The sequence below is a fragment of the Tamandua tetradactyla genome, chromosome 23 (genome assembly GCF_023851605.1).
Source record: "Tamandua tetradactyla isolate mTamTet1 chromosome 23, mTamTet1.pri, whole genome shotgun sequence".
NCBI classification, from domain to species: domain Eukaryota; kingdom Metazoa; phylum Chordata; class Mammalia; order Pilosa; family Myrmecophagidae; genus Tamandua; species Tamandua tetradactyla.
The window spans coordinates 25797290-25818349 of record NC_135349.1 but is presented as its reverse complement, the minus strand read 5'-3'; the positions used below and the strand labels follow the sequence as shown (position 1 = coordinate 25818349).

At 49.5% G+C, this 21060-nt stretch overlaps 1 protein-coding gene across 13 annotated transcripts in view; it reads left to right on the top strand.

Moving 5' to 3' along the window:
• KATNIP (katanin interacting protein) overlaps positions 1 to 21060 on the top strand; it is a 199169-nt gene that overhangs the window by 159606 nt on the left and 18503 nt on the right. For all 13 annotated transcript variants that reach the window (XM_077141464.1, XM_077141461.1, XM_077141463.1 and 10 more), the window contains 5 exons: positions 543 to 1428; positions 7304 to 8029; positions 8794 to 8999; positions 11654 to 11732; positions 17858 to 18035. In XM_077141464.1, coding sequence (XP_076997579.1) covers positions 543 to 1428; positions 7304 to 8029; positions 8794 to 8999; positions 11654 to 11732; positions 17858 to 18035 — 2075 coding nt within the window. The remainder of the gene's footprint in view (positions 1 to 542; positions 1429 to 7303; positions 8030 to 8793; positions 9000 to 11653; positions 11733 to 17857; positions 18036 to 21060) is intronic.

The window sequence follows — 21060 nt, the reverse complement described above, 5'->3', positions numbered from 1 at the left end:
CTCCGCTTTCAGGAGACCCCTCCGGACACACATGGAGCCTAGGGAATCTGCATTTTATGGGCACCCCAGGCTTTTCTGATGCCAAGGACCCAAGACCCATATACTTGAGAACACTGCCATAGGCCGTGAGAAAGCATTGAAGTGTTTCACGAAGGGGAATGAATCTGACTGGGCCTGATGCGCTCCTTTAGAAAATTAGTCCTGGTGGAAAAGCCAAGTTGAGGTGGAAGCAGTAAGAGCCAAGGAAGCACGGAGACCAATTAGTGAGCTATTACAAATGTCCCGACAGGAGGTAATGGTGACGGAGGCAGCGACGAGGCTGCCTCTTTGTGAGAGTCCTTTGATTTATAGAGTATGTGACAGTTGGCACTGAAATGAGACTGAGGCTTATTTAACATCTCCAGCGCCGTCATTTTATAAAGCTCACGTTTCAAGCTTTTTGCAGTTTTCTCTGTTGGTATTTTCTACTTCCCAATTTGGTATGTCCAGCTGATGTCCCACAGCTTTACTGTTTTTCTTTGTTTTGTTGGTTTGTTTTTCAGGATTTTGACATTGGCGCCAAGAAGGTGAAGCTTTATGTCAACAGAAGCCTCGTCTTTGATGGCAAGTTAGACAAAGGCAGTGGAGGGGCCCCGTCCGCCCAGAGCATCCCAGTTCCACAGACAAATGAGAAGAATGAGCGAGCAGAGAACACCATTCCTGCTCCCTCGGGAGAAAGCCAGGATGCCAGCAGGACGGCTGGCCCAGATGGGAACAGGGAGCCCAGTCTCGATGACTCGCAGCCAGCTGGGGCGTTATCGGATGGGAAGGCTTCTTCACAAAGAGATTTGTTTGGTGAAAGGATGATTCCTAATAATTACACGAAGGACACTTCGTCCAAGTTAGAGGAAGACTTAAGAGTATTAGCAGCCCCCTCCTCAATGGGCGACGTGCCCGGGACCCCTCCCGCTTCCCCACCTGCGCAGTGCCCTCCTCTTGAAAAGGAGCTCTCCCTCATCCAGCAGCTGGAAAACCTCACAGGTAGAAAAATCTCCCAGCCACCAGCGAAAATCCCATCCTGGTTACAACCTTCTCCCAAAGGGAAAGGCAGGAGGCCTGGAGGCAAGAAACCAAAACCCCTCTGGCTTAGTCCCGAGAAGCCCCTGCCCTGGAAAGGGGAGCTGCCATCACACAGTGGCCTCGGCACTGGGGAAGGGCCCGGCAACTTGGAGGCCGGGAGCACAGGGCCCAGGCAGGAGCCAGGGCCGGGGAGCAGCCGGACTGCCATCGCCGGCAACAGACCCCAGAGGGTAACCCCTAAAGTCTGCGGCGACAACTTAGACATCTTTAACCTGTCCTGCAACAGAGAGCGTCCTGCAAGTGGAAGGAGGAGCTCGTGGAAGGATGTCCTTGGCAGTAGTCATGGTGACCATCAGCCAGCCAGCAAAGGTAAGCGCTGAGAAGGCATCTGAACTAAGGTACCAGTCAGTGAGCAAGGGCCTCTAATTGGCACAAAGCTGTTTTGCTCCCCAGATCCTTGTCTGCAAAACGAGGAGGCTGTTCTCAACCCAGGTCACAAATTCACTGTCTTGGGGGCCAGGCAAGTGGCATGCATGAGTGGAATAAGCGAGACACACTTTGTGTGTAGTATGTAGATAATAGTGATCACTTCCACCGAGATACGTCCCATTGCCCACTTGTCTTTTCGACCTAGACTTCGTGAGTCCACATTTGATGGAGACATCAGTACCCAAATCACATCACTTTTCTTCTCTGTAAAACAGTACAAGTCTGATGATAAACAGCACGTTTGTCTGGGTATTAGGATGCGATAGGGAGAGGTGGGGACTGTGGCAAACCCGGGAGCCCAAGCCAAACGGAAGGCAGCAGCTGCTACTTGACTCTGGTTGCTGTGGATATTTAGGAAAACAAGGCCAGGGCGAGTCCTTTTTCCAAGAGAAGCTGGAATTGTAATTATTCCTCTTTTTCAGTATCAGCTACTGATTCAGATTATTTTTAAACCATTGTGTGGGTCAAAAACAAAAAACAAAAGACGTGTCTGCTGGCAGGAGTCACCCTGAGAGCATCGTGAACTTTGCAATAAATTATCTCCAGGGATCTTTCCTACTCTGAGATGAGGATACTAAAGGCTGGGATTCTGAATATTTGCACTCAGATTTGATTCCTGGGAAGGAGGGAAGCCTAGCATCTAGGAGTCAAACCAAACTCTGCTGCTTGTAGAGCTGGGACCTATAGCCAGGTGTTTCCACTTTCTGAGCCTTAATGTCTTCACCTGTCAATGGGACTGAACACCCCTCCTGGCATGCAGAGAGTGCTCACTCAACACTAGTTCATACATCCTTTACCCTCCACAAAGCCCTCAGACCCACCAAGCCAGGCCTTGCCCCTAGACCCCCCGAATCTTCCCCCTACCCCCCAACATGGGAGTACCAGCTCTAGAGTCTGGGGGCCTGGATTTCTTTATCTGTAAAATGACATTGATCATACCCATCCCCTGGGGGGGGGGCAGGGGGGATCAAATGACATAAAACCTGGGCAGTGTTTGGCATGGCAGCCAGCAGGTGGGAGCACCTGACAGATGTTAGCTGCTGCTGTCATTGTCTTCATCATCGCAATTGCCATCATCATCATCATCACTGTACTACCACTAATACCCCACTCTGTTACTCGGCCTCCTGGTGTTTAACTGTATGCAAAGCAGGGGCATGTGTTTTTTATGAATCAAATAGAGTCTCTAGCGGGGCGTGTGTAACAGACACCAAAGGCCTGCATTCAGCCCGGGTCTACACTTAGAAACTCAGGGAATCCAAGGCCTCTTTCGGAGCCCCTGAAATGTCCCTAAGGATACAGAGCAAGCACCCCAGACTGAGAGCCAGAGACCCTGCCTCAGGCCTTCCCGCTATGAGTGGCTGGTCCCCTCTCCCAGGAAGGGCTGGCTGCCCCGTTCCCCAGCTGGACAAATTTCTATTCACCATCCCTGCTGCCAAGACTTAACCCTGAATCTGGGTATCAGGAAGGAAAGCAGAATGGAAGAGAAGAATTCAGAAGGATGGATGGCAAGAAGGAATGTCAGTGGCTGGATGCAAGGCCTGTTTGTTTTCAGTCCAGCTGTGGTCCAGGGATGTTATCCAGATGTAATCATCAAATCTTCATGACAGCCCCATTTCACACATAAGAAGGTTACTGTTGTCGGGTCATACAGCCATTGAGGATTAGAGCAGGGCTTGGACCCAGACTGTCCCACTCCAACATCCATGTTTCAAGCCACTACCTTGTGGGTCACAGTTGTCACTGTCACTGTCAGCCACCCACCCCAGGAGAACCAGGAGATTCTAAGCTTTCCTGTAAATAGACCCGCCATGCCTCTAGGAGTTCAGAGGTGATGGGCCTTATTCTAACTTGCCCAAGTTTGGAAGATTTTGTCCCATTTTAATTTCTTTCCAGGCTTTTCATTGCTCAGCTCAATGACACAGTAAGAACTGAGCCTTTGGGATTTAGTGCTTGTTAAGCTGGTCATGCTGAAAAGGAAAGTGGCTTAGAAATTTTAAATTACCCATTACATAGAGCAAATCCCATAGCCAGGCCCTTCAGGGGAGGTACAGCCAAGTCCTCCTGTGATGCTTACAGAATGAGTGACAGCTGAGTTCTTCCCTGGGATGGGAACTGTGTTGTCACCCTAAGACAGGGCCTGGAAATCCTTTTGTCCAACAGAGTAGCTCACTGTGTTGACATCTGCATTACAGAAATGTCATCATCAGGGATCACTTGGCTACAGTTAGCCCCTTTGCACAGGAAAAGGGTGTGATTGGGAGAATGCCCAAGGGCTTCTTTGACCCCCATGGCAGGAATCGTAGCCATTTATCACAGGGAACTGGAAAGGCAGACGGAAACAACAAAGTTCTTCCCTATGTCTCCAGGCTTCTGGGCTTCTCTCTGCTTCTCTGCTTGTCCACTTTTCCTCACTGTCATAGGATCAGCCATCTCTGCTCTATCCACACCACAGGAAATGATCTCATAGCCCCAAAGTGTCAATATTTCCTGCCTCTGGTCTCAGCAACCAATTCCAGAGTCCCAAGGAAGAAGCTGATTGGCCCACATGGGTCAGGTGTTCACTTTTTGTCCAATCAGCTATGGCTGAAAGGCCACTCACCTAGAATAAGCCCTGCTCTACCATATCTCTCCATACCTTTTTATCTCCTGTTTTAGTAGCAGTTAGCACATTACTCATGGCTGTGCAGTTGATTTTTATTAACCTAAATTCAGAACTTCATAGTTCATTTTAGTCTCAAGTCAGGCATATTTTTGAATCTTCAATCCCATCATTGGTGGTACCTCCCAGACTTGTGTTGACTGTGGATTGTTTATTCAAATTTATGGATAGAAATGTCTACAAAGATAGGGCCAGGAACTGATCCCAGCTGCTCACTGGCTCCCAAGGAGGCACGAGTAGGATATTTTGCAGACAAAGAGAAACGTGGGTCCCAAGCTTGCTACCACATCTGAGAGTGCCAAAAGAAAGTCTTCACTTCCCTGCTTTCAAAACCCAGAGTGTACAATGCGGGAGAATAGGTGAGAAAGCAGTTGCAGAATGAAAGCCAAGTCCCTGACTTGCACACCCAGGCAGAGAAACCATGGCTGTGTCCCTGTCATGTTGTTTGGTGCCATCTCCTTGGGGCACTCACAACAAACCTGGGCCATTCATTTCAGTCAGTGGGCATCATTTCACATAAACTGAAGTCATGGCTATCCATGTGGGGAGTCCCATTGACCAGATGTTAAGCCTCAGGACCAGGAGGAGAGGGTGGAAGAAACTGCTGGGGTCTTTTTTCACACAGTGAGAAGGATAGGAGAATTGAGGACAGTTGGGGTTGGGAGACAGTCCCTCAGCCCCCAGGTTGAACCCAGGGGAAGTTGGGGTTGTGGTAGTGCCCGTCATTCATCCATTTGCTTGGCGAACATTTACTGAACCTTGTGCCAGGTTTTCTGCTAGGTGGCAGGGACACAGTAGAGATCAGAACAGACAGGGTTCCTGCTCTCTGGGAACTTAAATTTCCAGGGAGGACAATAAAGACAATAGATCTGAGTTCTGCAGTCAAGCAATGAGATTGGAAGGGGCAGGGGCTTGTAGATAAGGTGGCCAGAGATGGCCCTCCAAGGAGGCAGGTGACAAGGGGCCAACAACGTGGAAATCTAGAGGGAGAACTTTCCTAGCAGAGGGCACAACAAGAGCAGAAGCCCTGGGGCAAGAAGTGGCTGCCGTGTCCATGGCAGTGAAAGACCAGAATGGTGAAGAATGGTGTGAGAGGAGGTTGGAGAGGTTGACAGGGGCCATCCTTGCAGCCTTGTTGGCCTGATCAGGGGTTTGATTTCTATTTACTCGTGGAGGTAGAGATGATGTCAATTGGAGAGATCCATGACAAGCTCCATTTTAGGTACCTGGAGTTTGAAGTGACAGAGGCACATCTAGGTGGGCATGCCTAAGAGATCATTTGAATTGGAATATGTCATCTGGGGGAGAGAAGTGGGAACATGACGTATAAAATTGAGCAGTGCCTGTACTGGAGGTGGGAGCTGGTTGAAAGCAAAGAGGGATGGTAGTGTTGGGAAAGGACTAAGTGAAGCTGAATTCTGGCTTTGGGACACTTGCAGACTGAGGGTGCAGGGAGCAGGATGGGTGTGGGTGGCTGGTGTGATAGAAAAGAAAAGGAGCTGTTGGCGAGGAAGGCAGAGAACCAGGAAGGGATGTTTCCAAGGCCAGCTGAGCAGGGAATGTCAAGTGGATGAGGTTTGCCTGGGATGTCAAGGCAGTGAGGGTGGAGAAAAGATTGGGAAATCATTGGTTACTTGGAGAAAGCCATTTCAGTGGAGGTTACCCAAAACTGTAGGACTCTGATGGTGCAAGGGACAGAAACCATGAAAGGCTTGGCTTCAGGCGCGGTGGGATCAGGGGCTCAAATGATGTCATCAGGTATCTCTTCCATCAGTCGGCTCACTTTTCCCATGTAGGCTTCATTCTCTGACAGGATCTCCCCAAGAACAGCAAAATGGTCACTGGCAACTCTGTGTCTATATCCTACTAGCTTAACATTGCCAGTTTAACGAGAGTTTAATAAGAGCCCTTCTTTCCTTGTGCTTCCTTTCAGGAGTCCAGCTTGTAGGGACGTTGCCACTATTTAGCTCTTCCGATGACCTGAGGAGTGGGAGGGATCCCCAAAGGAAAACCAGGGTGCCCCCAGGAGAAGGGGGAAGTGGAGTTGGGGTGGGCAAAACAATACAGAACAACAGGAAACAGCCTGGAGGGCTTGAGAGCGGGTAGTGGGGTAAGGCTGCAGAATATCATCGTGGACGGGATGGAGAGGACAGGACGGTGGTTGGAGGGGACCACACATCAGGTTGGCTTCCTTCCCCCTACCCCCCTTTCTTTTAGGTAGGAGAGATTTATGCATGCCTGTAGGCGCAGAGAGGGGTAGGTACCAGTGGGGAACGAGTGATTGAAGATTCTGGAGAGAGGAGATGATTGATGGGTCCTGGCCCCTAGGAGACAGGCAGCAGATGGAGTACAGGGCACAGCGCAACGTGTGAAAGGAGAAGAACAGAATGTCAGTGTCATCGGCTGCTGTTTTCCCAGAATGACACCCCTTAGATGGTGGTGAGCCATGGCACAGCCATGAGGACAGGCCGCTGCGCAGTGCACATCGGGGGCTTTTATATCTTACCTGGAGGAGGGAGCCTTCAGAGCCAGGCCCACACCCTAGAGATGCTTGGACACGTCCCGATTGACCAATCGTAATCATATCTGGATTGTTTGCTTTTGGTACTAGCATTTTTTTTCCTGATTATACAAGTAATATGGGTTCCAGGTAGGGAACCTGGAAGATAAAGTTACAAAGAAGATAAAAATCCTTTATCCTTACCACCCAGAAATATTCACTATTAACAGGTGGGTTTTTGGAGCTACTCTCTGAAGCTTCTAAGTATTAGCTACCATGCAAATCAAGGGAAGACTGTTTGGTATGCCTCGAGAACTTACTGGAAGTCATTCACCTTTTCAGAGGCTCCCATCCCCGCTAGTGACACTACACCCATGGCATCTGGGCCAGCCACGTATGTGGTGACATTTGAGGCTTGATGCTAACATTGTTTTCAAAGGGGATTTAATGGCAGGTGGAATGCTTGTAAAAGTGTGTTAAACGAGAAAAAGCTAGAGAGGCACTTTTTGATACGGCATATCCTAGCCCTGGGTGGGACAATCCCTACGGGCCGCCCACTTTCACACGCCACACCAATGTGTCCTTTCTTCCAGAGGACACCTTGTCTGCCGGAACGCCGCCTCGGTCGCGGTGGCGCAGCGAGCAGGAGCACATGCTGCACGAGTCGTGGAGCTCCCTCAGTGCCTTCGACCGCTCCCATCGGGGACGTATCTCCAATATGGAGTTCCAGGGGGACGTCCTGGATGAGTTCCTGCAGCAGCAGAAAAGCAGCCGGTCCTGTGACCCGCCACCACCCAGGGAGGGCAAACCAGAGCCATTGAGAGGGCAGGACGCCCCCGGCTCTATTGAGGCGGATGACGGGGGCGAGTTTAAAATCCCTGTCCTGCCTTACGGACAGCACCTGGTCATCAACATCCAGTCCACCTGGGGGGACAGACACTACGTCGGCCTTAATGGGATAGAGATCTTCAACTCCAAGGGGGAGCCGGTGCAAATTGCCAGCATCAAGGCAGACCCCCCTGACATCAATATCTTGCCAGCCTACGGGAAGGACCCCCGCGTGGTCACCAACCTCATTGACAGGGTGAACAGGACCCAGGATGACATGCACGTCTGGCTGGCCCCCTTCACGCCAGGCAAGCCCCACTCCATTTCCATCAACTTCGCGCACCCCTGCCAGGTGGCCCTCATCAGGATTTGGAACTACAATAAGTCCCGGATACATTCCTTCCGTGGCGTGAAAGACATCACCATGCTGTTAGACGCCCAGTGCATCTTTCAAGGGGAAATAGCCAAGGCCTCGGGGACCCTCACTGGAGGTACAGTATGGCCCTGATGCTGTGCACGAAGCCCCTGTCTGTGACTTGCCAGGGCTCTGAGGACAAAAATAGGCCCACCGCTGGCCGATGGGCTTCTCTCTCATTGACCCAATCCCCTCCAGGGCCGTAGCTGGGTATGCTGGAGCTGAGCTCACATGCATACTTCAATCCTGTGGGCAGGCAGCTGATCTAGCCAGGTTCCCTAGACTCTGAGCCCAAGAAGGGAGTGGGGAGTGATATCTTGAGGGGGCTGCTCTCAGGAGAAACCTGGGGGTTATGAGGGGAGCAGGGGAGAAGTTTAGCAAGGTTATGGCTTCAGGGAAGCTCAGCCTCAGCCTGATCCTGTAGGGAGCCCTGAAACGTAAATTACAGGGTCTGTCCTGCCTTATAAGGGGCAGAAGGGCAGGGCTTTTGTAACCCTGCGGGCCAGTCACTAGGACCAGGCTCCCCAGCTTGGTGTAACTCCAGGTCCCTCCAGGCAAATGACCCTGAAAAGAGACCAGCAGGGATGTGGATGGGATCTCACTCACACCTAAGAAACGCCACCCATTTGAAGACAGATCCCATTAGATTAGGCCCCTTCCTGAGATGTATGTGGTTATGACACCACACGAATTCCATTTGCAAATGTGTGAAGAACAGTATGGTTTGCTTCCATGAAACAAGAGTGGTTTGGGATTTTATCACGTCAAGTTTGATGGGTTTAGGTCCTGGATCTAAAATCAGCAGGATCTGGTGTTGAGTCTCCTGTCTCACCCTTTCAGCCCCGGAGCACTTCGGAGACACCATCTTATTCACCACCGACGACGACATTCTCGAGGCCATCTTCTGTTGTGATGAGACGTTTGACGCCGACGTGGAGAGCGTCAGCAGCCTGCAGTCCGAGGAGGCACTGAGGAGGCCCAGCACGGCTGACGGCGAGGGGCAGGAGAGGCCCTTCACACAGGCCGGCCTGTGGGCTGCTAACCCGGTAGGACAACCCAGGGGTGGGGCCGCCCCAGAGAGCCGTCTTCTCCCAGCTCAGAGTAGAGCAGGAGCAATTAAGATGGATCTTTTTGAAGCTGCTGGTGCTACAGTTTTGACATTTCCCATTTTTCTACCTCATTTTTTTTATTTGTCCTGTATGTCATTTTTCATCCTCTAATTATTTTTTATTTTTATTTTTTAACCAAAGTGAAGGAAGTGTTCAAATTTTAATCAAAGCCAGGAGAAATCAGCTCTGTGTCATCTCTGTAATTTGGAGGTTGGCAATCTTGGGAAATTTTTGCTGTGGCTTGCATTTTGATCACTCACTATTGTTTTTGATGGAAGGACTAGAAATGCTTTTAATCGGCAGACTTAGAATTAAAAGAGTGATCTTGAGCTAGTGTTAGGATGTAAGCAAGGTGCATGATACACCCTGTTTAACCCTCATGACAACCCTATACATGGGAATTATTAATACTCCCACGTAGACAGTGAAGGCCCAGACAGATTAAATGACCTGCCCAAGGCCACACAGTGAGCGAGTAGCAGAGCCAGAATGTGAATGCAGGGCTGCCTGACTCCAAGGTCTAGGCTTTAATTAATAAACATTTTTTTAAAAAGTGAAAGATGACCTTCAAGGCAATGGTTAGTCCACACTCAAGGACCAGTAATCAAGGCAAAAGGACCCCAGGATCTCGGAGGATGTTCTTTGAGCCCATACCAAGGAAGAGGAGATGGCTAAAGAAGGCAGAGGGGCAGGGCAGGGACAGAAGAAGCCAAAGGAGAAGACCTAGTCATGGGATGACGTGACCATGGTTGGGCAGCGACACGGTCCATAGATTCTACCATGTTTGCTGAGGGGTTGTTTTAGTTTCCTGGCTACCAAGACAAGTACCATGCAGTGGTGTGGGCTTAACAACAGGAATTTATTGGCTCATGGTTTCAGAGACTAGAACACTTGCTTCCTCCTGGGGTTGTGTATCTTCTGGCCAGCAATCTGTGGGATTCCTTGGCTTTTCCATCACTTGGCAATGCACATGGCGGCATCTTCTCCTTTCTTTTCTGGATTCCATTGACTTCCAGCTTCTGGCTGCTCCCCATTACTTCTCCTTCCAGGTTCAATTTCTTTGGCTTATCAGGACTTCGACCATATTGAATTCAGTTTGGACACACCTTAACTAATAAGGTCTTCAAAGGTCCTATTTCCAAATGGGTTCACACCCACAGGAACAGGGGTGAGGACCTGAACGTGCCTTTTGTGGGGGGAGTGCGTCAGGCTCCAAAGTCTTACAGTTGCAAACCATAATGGTGGCAGGGGCCTGGCGGAGCTCTGGTACAGCCAGCAGGGTGGTGGCGCCTGGTCAACTGGAGAGCATGTGCGCTCCCACTTCTAAGGTAAATAGCTGCCATGCCGCTCCAGGCAAGAGTTACTGGCCTATTGTTGCTGATTCTCTTTATGTTTTTTCAAGAGCGGCCAGAAATCTGGATTTTATATAGTCTCTCAATTCTAAAATGTTGACAACTGATTCAAACTGTTTTCAAACCTTCTGTGGGCCACAAAACATGTCCATGGGCTGGATCTGATTCTGGGGTCTCTAATTGGGAGTTGACCTTGAGGCCTTCCATTTGCCCAGTGTTTTCCAAGTTATGGAGTCCCTTCCAAGCAACTCTCCAATTGGATCTGGCTCAGGAGGGGCTGGAAGGGATCATTCTCTCCATTTTAGGGAAGAGGACTCGAAGGCTCAAGGAAGCTAGGTGACATGCCAGGGTCACACCACTAAGGAATGGTGGCGTTGGAACTAAGGGGTACCCCAAGAGGCCCAGTGAGGGCAGGGTGCCAGGGGATGGCCAGGGGACTGTCAAAAGAAGACCCCACAGGTCCCAGGCAGAGCCAGGGCTATCCTGAAGCTACCCAGATGAGGAGTGCGTCCAGCCAGCATCCTTCCCACCCTCCTCCCATAGTCACACAAGGAGCCAAAAAAGGCTGGCTCTAGGGGCTGGGCTGTGGGATTTTGGGGGTTTTCATTGGAACGGAAACTCTGAGATCTGAACAAAGAACTTCACTTCTTCTTGCATCTCAGCTTTCCTATCTGGGAAGACAAAAATGCCCTAACTTACAGTGCAGCAAATTTTCTACATGAGACCTTCTCTCTTTTTCAAGAAGCAGGTGTGGTACTCCAGTTTTGGATGTCAGTAGATGCGGGGCTCTTTACCTTGGCTCTACATGGGGATAACCAGGGAGCTTTAAAAAAACTGCAGATACTCAGGCTCCAGCCCTAGAGATTCTGATTCAGGACCACCCGGCATTGAGAATCACTGTCTATAGTTTGAATTCTCCCATTATTCTTTCCCTCCTTTCTTTTACTCCCTAGATAAACATTTATTGGGTCATTCCCTGTTTAAGGAAATCTGAACACCTTAAGTTTTAAGCCCCTCCCCACCCATTAAGAGTGATTGGCAAGGATTCAATCCAAGGCTTCAGGGCCTCCCCTTATGTCTAGTCACAGGGCGCCCACGAAGGCAGAAGTGCAAGAAAAGACACAGGGACTTACCTGGGCATGGGGATGGACAGCAGGGTCTGTACAAACAGCCAGCCATCTCGGTGGACATCACCAAAACTACCTCTTTCCCTCTGCTTCTCTCCCTTCTGGTGTGCAGGTCGCAGAGCCAGAGTTGCTATCCAGTCCCCATGTCCTTGAAGTCACCACGCCAGAGCCAGGCATCTACCACGGGATCTGTGAGTGTCCTCTGAGGGGCAACAATTGGTGGAAAGTGGGACTTCACGGGCAGGGGCAGAGTTACCTGGGGCAGTCATCCTAGGATGGTCGGGCAGGTTGTACACTGTGCAGACGCCGGGCCTGCACTCGGCTCACTGGCCCTGGCAGTGCTGCATCCCTCCTGAGGAAGGGCTCCTCTTTGCGATTTGCCCTTCCAGTGGGACAGTTTTGCCTTAGCTGTGGCCCTGACCTGGGAGGCTGCAGTTTGATACCAGAAAGTATGAACAAGAAGACATAAGAGGTAGGAATGATTAAGGGCATCTATCGGTCTGATGGTTTGAGCCATCCCTTCAAACCCCACCCCAGAGCAGACACGTGAGCAAAGCAGTCCTGCATCCCCCTCCTGGGGGCAGTGGGCAGGGTGGGGGGCAGGCAGGGCAGCAGGAACACGGTCCCAGGGCACCTGGTCTTCCGACTTCTCAGAAGTTTGAAATCCTGATTTTTACATGAAATCCCTGGGTTTTTTAATGTTGGTGACAAATTTCAGGTTTCAAAACCCTGCATAAGCCAAACAAGACACTTAATATGTATTTGGCCACTAAGCAGCCTCAGTTTACATCTCTGAGTAAATCCGGTCTGGGTTTAAACTGTGTCTCCTCTCTTCTTCTTCCATTACCCTTCCAGCCAGCTCCTCTCTTAATCCACGCCCGTCCTTGTCAGCACTTCTGCCGTCGGGGGGGGGGGGGGGGGGGGGGGGGGGGGGAGTCTTCCAGCCCAAGGTCACAATTGACTCTGATCTGTCGCCTCGCTCTTTGTAGCAGCACTTCCCTGCTCTTTCTTTCCCCCATGCATGTCACTGGCTTCTGGTTATCTTACGGAAACACAGATGTGATGTTACATACTTCCTCTCCCCACCTCCCCACCAGCATCTCCAGAATGAAGCTGCAACATCTCCAAGTTCCAGTCTTTTCTCTTGCTAGGCTCCTCCCCACCGCCAACCCCTGAACCCATCTGCAGGCTTTAGTGTGCCCTCAACTTTATATATTTTCCTCTCCCTCTTTGCCTGTTGAAGTCTTTCTGGTGCCCACTGGCTTCCTAAAGAAGCAGACTCTGAGTTGAAGATGGAGATGAGACTGCAGGGAGTATACTGGCAGGGGGAAGGCATGCTCTAGGACTCCCCAACTGTGGGGCAGGGAAAGGAGTAGAACTGGACAGAGGGAGAAGTCAGGCTGCAGTGCAGCCACTACAGGGCTCCTGCCAACTGCATGGGGAGCACTGAGGCTGGGATGACCCCTCGGAGTTGTCCTGAATTGAGCGAGGAGGCCCAACTGCCATCAACCTGTCACTGGATGTGGGTTGCCCCCTGGGGAGTGGCCGTGACCTTTTGCAAGCAGGCTCTCTTCATCCAAGAACAGTCCCAAGTTCAGGAGACTCAGCTGTGAGCTGTCGCCCATCAGCAGTCCCAGCCACTGGCGCAGTGAACGATCTGGGCGGCATCCCTGCCATCTTCCATACCCGGCTTCCTTAAGGCCCCACTGCAATCCCAACTCTTTCCCTGTTGTCTCCAATGAAAATTCCTTTCTCCCTCCCCCACTTCAAAACAATTAATTTTCTCTCAGGAAACAGGAAGAGGCCTTATTTTGAATCCTCACAGCCCCTTACATTGCAGGATGCTTTCTCAATTTCTTTAGAACAACAGATTAACCTAAATCACCACCCTAAAGCTAGCCAAGAGCCTGGTTGGCAGCCTTGAATGGCCTTCCACTCAGTCCCCATGCCAGGGGGGTTCCCTGCCTTGTCCCATGGAATACTCACAGCAGCCTTGTGAATACTGTGCAGATAAGATTTGGAAACAGATTCGGAGAGACTGAGCAACCCACCCAAGGGCACACAGCTAATTCTGCACCTGGAATGGAACCTAACATGGGTGTGGAACAAAGCATGTCTGATTCAAAGCCTGCATCCTCACTGTTCTACCAATACCACCCCTGGGCTCTGCCTGAGAGGCTGCAAAAGACCACCTCATGTCCCTAGCCAGGCTACCAGGAAGCCAGGAGTCGATTCTTGTGTTGTTTGGTTCTCCCCTACGTTGGTCAGAATTCCTTTTTGTGTGCATGAACAATAGGAACAGAATTCAAACTGAGTTAACTGAAATAGGAAATTTACTGGCTGATGCAACCAAAAGGTCAGGAGTCTCTAGTTTCCCCCCCAGGTGGATCTAAGTGCATCAGTGATATCATCAAGACTTGGCACCTCTCCCCATCCCTCCACTCCATGCTCTTCTCTCTTCCTTTTCTCCCATTCAGGCTCTGTCCATAGGAGAGTTCCAGGAAGCTCTGGGTTTTCATCCACCTTGCACCCAGCAAACCCAGAGAAAAGAAAAATTGTTTCCTAATAGGCTCGACAATCGTCCCAGAATTAGCTCTCCTTGGCCTGGCTTGGGTCACATGTCCACCCTTAAAAAAAAAATCACTGCAGCTCGCTGGGGCTCACCTTGGTGGGGAGGGAGGGAGATGGGAGATAGAGAGCGGGGATCCGCCAGCTTGGGTCATATGCCCACCCCTGAAGCCGAGGTGGAGGCGTCAGCCACCCAAAGAAAGGAGCTGAGAGCAGGGAGTTTCTCCAGAGGAAAATCCACGTGCATGATCAAGCCAGGCAGAGGCAATCTGTCCGCTTTGTTTGATGATTTCCCCAAAGATGTTGCTCTGTAAATGTCTTTCCCACTGAACTGCCTCCTGACCTTTCTCAGAAATGTTATTTCAGTGCCTTTGGGAATTTTGCCCTTGAGTCAAGCCCAGAGACCTTTCTGCTGCGCTGAAAGTATAATTTCTCTGCTTCTCTTCTCAGTGGGAAGGCAGAAGAGCCTTGCCACCAAGTATCTGTACATGTTTTGAGGCCTTATTTCTGAATCTCTTCTCTGAACCCTCAGCTTTTGTCCTGACTGTTTCTAAAGTCCTAAACCCACTTCACCAGCCTGTGCAAACAGAGACAGCTTTAATATAGTACCCCAGGGGGTATGCATTGGGATTGGCAAATACGGCCAATCCTATTAGTGTTTTGAAAAGGGTTATGTGACTTGCTAATTTGCAGATGACTCTAATTTGGGAAGTTTTGCAAATATCTGTGGTGATGAATAGAAGAGCTGAGAGAGTTGAGACGTGGGAGAGAAAAAACAAAATTAATTTCCATTTGTATAAATACTAATTGATACACCAGAGGAAAATGAATATGGAGCATGGATATTAGCTCAAAAAGGAGAGCAATCACTTTCAGAACAGCCCCAAATTAGGTTTGGAAGAACAGTGCATCTTTCTAGGCAAACAAAAGGACTGCAGACTTGGGAGAGGTAAAGATGCCATAGCTTTTATTTTCATAAAGGAGGTGGCATTTCTCCATTCGCATCCCTTTGGCTCCCTCTCATCCAAATCTCCCTCCTCCACCTCCAGGCCTTCTCCATGTCAGGAAATGGTACCCACAGCCACTCTGTCTCTCGGGTCAAAAACTTCTTCTCTTTCCCCCACTTGCATACCCAGGCCATGGAGAAGTCCTAGCAATGCTGCTTCTGAACCCATCCACTTCTCCCCCGTTTTCACCACTACCACCCGTATCTAAGCTCCTGCAACAGCCCTGAACCTGGTCTCCCCAGACAGTCATCCTCCCTGTAGCAAAAGCAAACAAACAAAAACTAACCCTCCATTAGCTTTCCAGTGCAATGAGAAGAAAATCCAAACTTCTTCGCAAGCTAGCCCCTGCCTAACTTCCTAATCTCATTTTCCTCTACCTTCTCCCTCGGTCACTTGGTTTTAGCCACAGGCCAAATTTGTTCTCATCTCAGGACCTTTGCTCTTTCTGTCCTCTTGGCCTAGAAAGTTCTTCTTCCAGCAGTGCAAATGTTTGGCAGCCTCCTTCTCATCACCCAGGGCTCAGCTCAAGAGTCACCTACTCAGGGGGCTCTGAACCCCAACCCCACCCATCAGTCACTCCCTATCACATTCTCGTTGCTTTTTTTTTCATAATATTCATCATGCTCTAGAACTTTGGTATTTATTTATTTGTTCCATGTTTGTTATCTATCTGTGCCAGAATAAAAGCTCCTTGAATCTAGAGGTTTTGCTAAATATTTTACCCTTGTATCCAATGCTGAGAATAGGGCATAGTATAAAGTAGATGATCAATAAATATTAGCTCATCATTGTCCATGAGTTTGATGCAACCCAGTGGTGTATTTTGCTTCATTCACTTGCATATATTTACTGAAAACCTACTCCTTGATCTTTTATTCAAAACAGCATTGCTTGGGCATCTGTTTGCTAGGCACTGTTCTAGGCTCTGGGAACCAGCAGTGAGCAAAACCAACAGAGCCCCTGCTCTCAAGGAGCCTCCATCTTAATGGGGAAGGCTGGTGAAAACAAGCAAATAACATGTAGGTTATATTGGCAAGTAGCAATAGGTGTTATGAACAATCTAAGATAAAGAAGGGTGAGGGTATAGAGCTCAGGTGGTTAGGAAAGCCTCTTTAATGAGAAGACGTTTGAGCACAGATCCAGTGATGAGAATGAGTGTATCTGTCAGCTTTTGCTGCTGAACAAGCCAATTCATGGATTGGTTGGCAGTTCTTCTCGTCTGAGTCGGCTTGGCTGGGTCTGTTCATGTGACTGTGGTCAGCTGGCAGGTGGTCTGGCAGCTGAATAATCTAGAATAGCTCCACCCATTGTCTAGATGTTGGGAGGCTGTTGGCCAGATTGGCGGGGGTGACTGGGCCAGGTGTCTCTTGCCCAGCAGGCCAGCCTGGCCCCTGCACATGGCAGTCTCAGGGTTCCGAGTGTACAAAGTGAGTACAAGTCCCAGTGCACCAAAGCTTACAAGCTTCTGCTTGCATCATGTTTGCACCATGCCACTGTCCAAAGAATACCACATGGCCCTAATTTGTGAAGTAGAGAGAGACTCCACCTCTAGGTGTGAAAAACAGCTAAGTCACCTTGCAAAGGGGCAAGGACACAGGAGTGGGAGGAATGCGTGGCCTCTTTTGCTCTCTACCTAGCATTTGAGAAGATATGAGATACCGTGCTAGCCACACACCATTTTCACCTGCCCCCAAGATGTTCACAGCTACCTTGATATCATGGAAGGCTTTGAGAGTCTTGGAGCTTAAAAAAAAAAATCATGGAGTGGAGCAGGAAAGAAAGCCAAGCTCCAGGGAGGTTGAGTGTCTTGGCCTCCCTTTGTAGCCTCAAGTATGACCTTCAACCTTCTGGGCTCCTGATTCTTCATCTCAACTAAAATGGGATGGGACTAGATGATGTCAAGTTTCTTCTATTCCGAGCTCTACAGTGCTGGGGTTCTGGGAAAGCTGCGAAGCCTGAATCTTTGGAACTCAGCCACCCAAAAGGGTGCTAAAATAGGCTAGGGTAGAAGAGTTCATTGCTGTTGGTCCTGCTGTAATGGAGAGACCGTTAAAGAAAAAGCTGTTCCAACCAGATACCTGAAAGTGACCACAGATGCATTTGGTTTGAGGTCTCTGGGCAAATGCATGACTCACCAGAGCTGTCTTGCCCCAGAGCCACAGAAGGTCATTTCTAAATGGTTTCCCGTGGATTCAAGGTGGGGAGGGGGTAAAAGGATGGGCATGTCACCAGTCACTTCCTTTACCCCAACTGCTCACGAGAGTGGCCAATTCACATAAACTGTCTGTTTTTGATGTGCCTTACTGATGTAACTGTCCCCACTTAGGGACTGTTTTCATCTTTCAATATGTATGGAACTCCTACCATGAACCACATGGGGATTCTGCCCTCAGGTAGTTATATCATCTGGCAAGACAGCCGGATGTTTATCATATAGTGACAGGATGGTCGCGGTGACCCGGGCTTAGAGAGGGGAGTTGACGGTGGCAGGGCAGGCTATGAATGGAGGTTTGGCCTGGTTAGAAAAGTCAAGAGGACTTCCCTGAGGAAGTGATCACAGATAGGCTAACTAGGCCAGATGCGTTCTAGAGGGTGAGAACACCTCGTGCAAAGGCCCTGGGGTTGGAGAGGGAGACTAATCATGAGCAACTGAAAGGCTGTCATTCCTCTTCCCATCTCCAGCTCAGGTGGCTGCCTCCAGATCCCCTGGTGCTCACGGGCTGCATTCCTCCCTATTGCAGGCCTTCAGCTGAACTTCACTGCCTCCTGGGGGGACCTGCACTACCTGGGGCTCACAGGCCTGGAAGTGGTGGGCAAGGACGGCCAGGCTCTGCCTATCAACCTGAATCAGCTCTCCGCCTCCCCCAGAGACTTGAATGACCTCTCCGAGTACACAGAGGACTCCCGGACCCTGGACAAGTAAGTGCCTATAAGCAGCTTATCCCTCAGGGCAGCTGGGCCTCAGGGAACCCTTTCCACATCTGCACATACATCAAAGAGCAGCTCGGTGTCACCTCCTCACAGCCACCCTCTGAGGCCAAGGGAAACCGAGGCTCAGTTGAGGGTGACCCTGGCAGGGCCACCCAGCTAGCAGAGTAGGTGGGATTCGAAGCCAGGTTCTCATCCTTTGGGACGCAGCCAGGGTTTGTGTTTTCTCCACCATGCTCAACAGAGTGCCTGGCACGCAGCAGATGCCCAATAAGTCCCTGTGGCGGGTGGTTCTGTGTTTAGGCCTGAGTGCCTTCCGCCTCTTGAGGGGGTGCAAGCTTTCTCCCACCTTCTTGAGTTTGGAGGTGATTGGTGAGGGAGCCTCTGCAGGCGGCTACTTTGCCATGCACTTGTCGAATTTCCTAAGCCCAGGCTGGGTCACATAATAAAGGAACAAGCCTCAGTGTCAGTCCACCTGGGCCTTGTAACCCACAAATGGGTGCTTGGCCCTTCTGCTCAGGACAGCTGCCAGGCCTGGACACACTGCCCTGAGGTTTGCACGAGAAGATTATAGGGGAGTCAGGGAGATGAGGTTCAAATCATGACTTAACAGCTTTCAGGCTGTTAAGTTTTTTAACCTCTCCAATAATAATATACTGATAATAATAATAATAATAGTAACAGTGATATTATAGCTGTCATTATTTGAATGCATATTAAATGCCAGACAGTCAGCCACAAGTTACAGTTATTCATCCATTTAAGCCTCAACCAGGACAAGGAGGAAAGCACTATTATTGTCCCACTTCACAGCTGATGAAACGGAGATGCAAAGAGGTTGAAAACTGGCCAGAGGTCATCCAGATTGGTTAAGTGTCAGTCATTGTTTGATTGCAGATCTGTGGGGTCCAGGCACTTAACCACTAAGCTACACTGTATCCCCAGCCTCAGTTTCCCCTTGTTAGTGGGTAGGGAGGGGGTCAGTTGTCACATTGCAGCCTTGGCCCCTGACCTGGCCTGGAACACTTGTGGGGTCAATGGTAGGCTCCCCTCTGCTTTCCTTTAATGCATCCCATAACCATGGCCCTCATCCCTGCTGTCACTGCCTGCTCGGGGGCCACCCTGACCCCCACATCCTGGCAGATGTGCTTAAACTGTGTGCTTAAACTCAGAGCCCCTCCCAGCTGCCAAAGTGCTCACCTCAGCCTAGCTCCTTTCCTCCACACCCCACCCACTCGCCGCCCCTCACCCTAGACTATTTGAAAGCATATCCTAGATCCAATAGCATTTCATCCATAAACATTTCAGTATGTATCTCCATACAATAATGATTTTAAAAAGAAAATAAGCTCAGTGCTGTTATTACACTAAAAAATTAACAGTGATCCCTTAAGTTACCAGCCACCCAGGAAGTGTTTGCATCTCCCTGAAAGTCATTTAGCGTTTCTTTTTTAATAGTTTGTTCCCTTGAATTTAGATGCAGATAGGGCCCATGTGTTGTGGCTGGTTTATGTGTCTCTTGAGTCTCTTATAATCTTTAGGTTCCCCTTCTATCTTTTTTTTCCCTTGGAATTTTTCTGTTGAGAAAACCAGGCTTTTTGCCCTGTAGAGCCTCCCACAGTCTGGATTTTGCTGTTTGCAACCCATTGCTGGTGTTGAAGTTGTCCCTTGGCCCCCTGTATTGCCAGTAAATTGTTCGTTAGATCCAGAGATTATGGTCTGACTGTGAAGCCGGAAAATTTCCTGGATGTTGCTGCATATTTCCATCAAGACATACACAGTGTCTGCTTGAAAGCTTTTTGTGACCTGGGTGGCCACTGATCCACAGGGCACAGACCCATTCGTCCATGAGGAATGACAAAATGGTGCTATTCACATCCTGCCATTTCCTTCCCATTCACTTGCTGAAATTATCTCAATAAAGAGAAAATGTCACATTTGGTTGCCCCAAAGTACAATTCAAACAGGAAAGGTGGGGTAATGTTTCATTCATTCCCTTTATTTATCAGTTTTCAAAATAACAAATTGAGTTTCTAACACCTTCTAAGTTTCTATTTGTTTGACTTTGAGTATCATTTTTAACTCAAGGATTTAAACATACTGTGTTTGTAGGGTTTCAGCCCATTGCAGTTTTCATCCTTGCTGATGCTCCATTTGCCCCCTGTGGACACTGGGAACTCAGTCACATTTTAAAAGGCTCCTGAGTCTTTTAAAAATAGCAGTCTCTGACTGCTTTCTTGCTTTCTGTTGTGACAGAAGTGTGACAAGGTATGACAGGCTCATCTTGTACCTTTCTTGTCTCAGACCCATGGAATCAGTCATTTCTCCAAGAAGCCTTGGTTCCTTTCAGTGGGAAATGGTATGTAGAGACCATGATTTAGCCAATGGCGGTGCTTATTGCCACTGGATTGTTGATGGTTTCTGGCCTTTTCATTTAGGTGTTCATGGGAGCATCTGTAGGGACCTCCCTTTGCTCTCAGTTGCAGATGTTTCAGCAATTCTCTCTGTGTGCAGAGTGGGGTAGCCCTGTTGCTGTGGAGATAGCCCCCTTTCTAGGTCGGAGAGGTGATTGTTCTTGGAAGGAAATGGAAGGTTCTCTGGTGGTAGCTCCACAAGCTCCCCAGGGTTGACTGGCACACTGTCCTCAGTTTTTTTTTTTTCACATGGGCAGGTACCGGGAATTGAACCCGGGTCCTCTGGCATGGCAGGCGAGCATTCTTGCCTGCTGAGCCACCGTGGCCTGCCCCTGTCCTCAGTTTTAAGATGCCATCAATTGTAAGATACACCATCCATCAGTGTAATAATAGCCTTTTAGAGAAAAAAGAAACATTCCCTCCTTGAACACATAGATTATAAGATTTATCCCAAATCCAATACTTAAAATGTTTTTTTTTTTTGAAAAGGCATATTTTAAAATCTAAGATACATCGCAGTAGCCCAGTTCACCTGCCTCGTGCTCCCCAGGAGTCCAAGCGTGTGGAGTGGGGGAGGCTCAGGAACACGGGAGAGAGGAGTC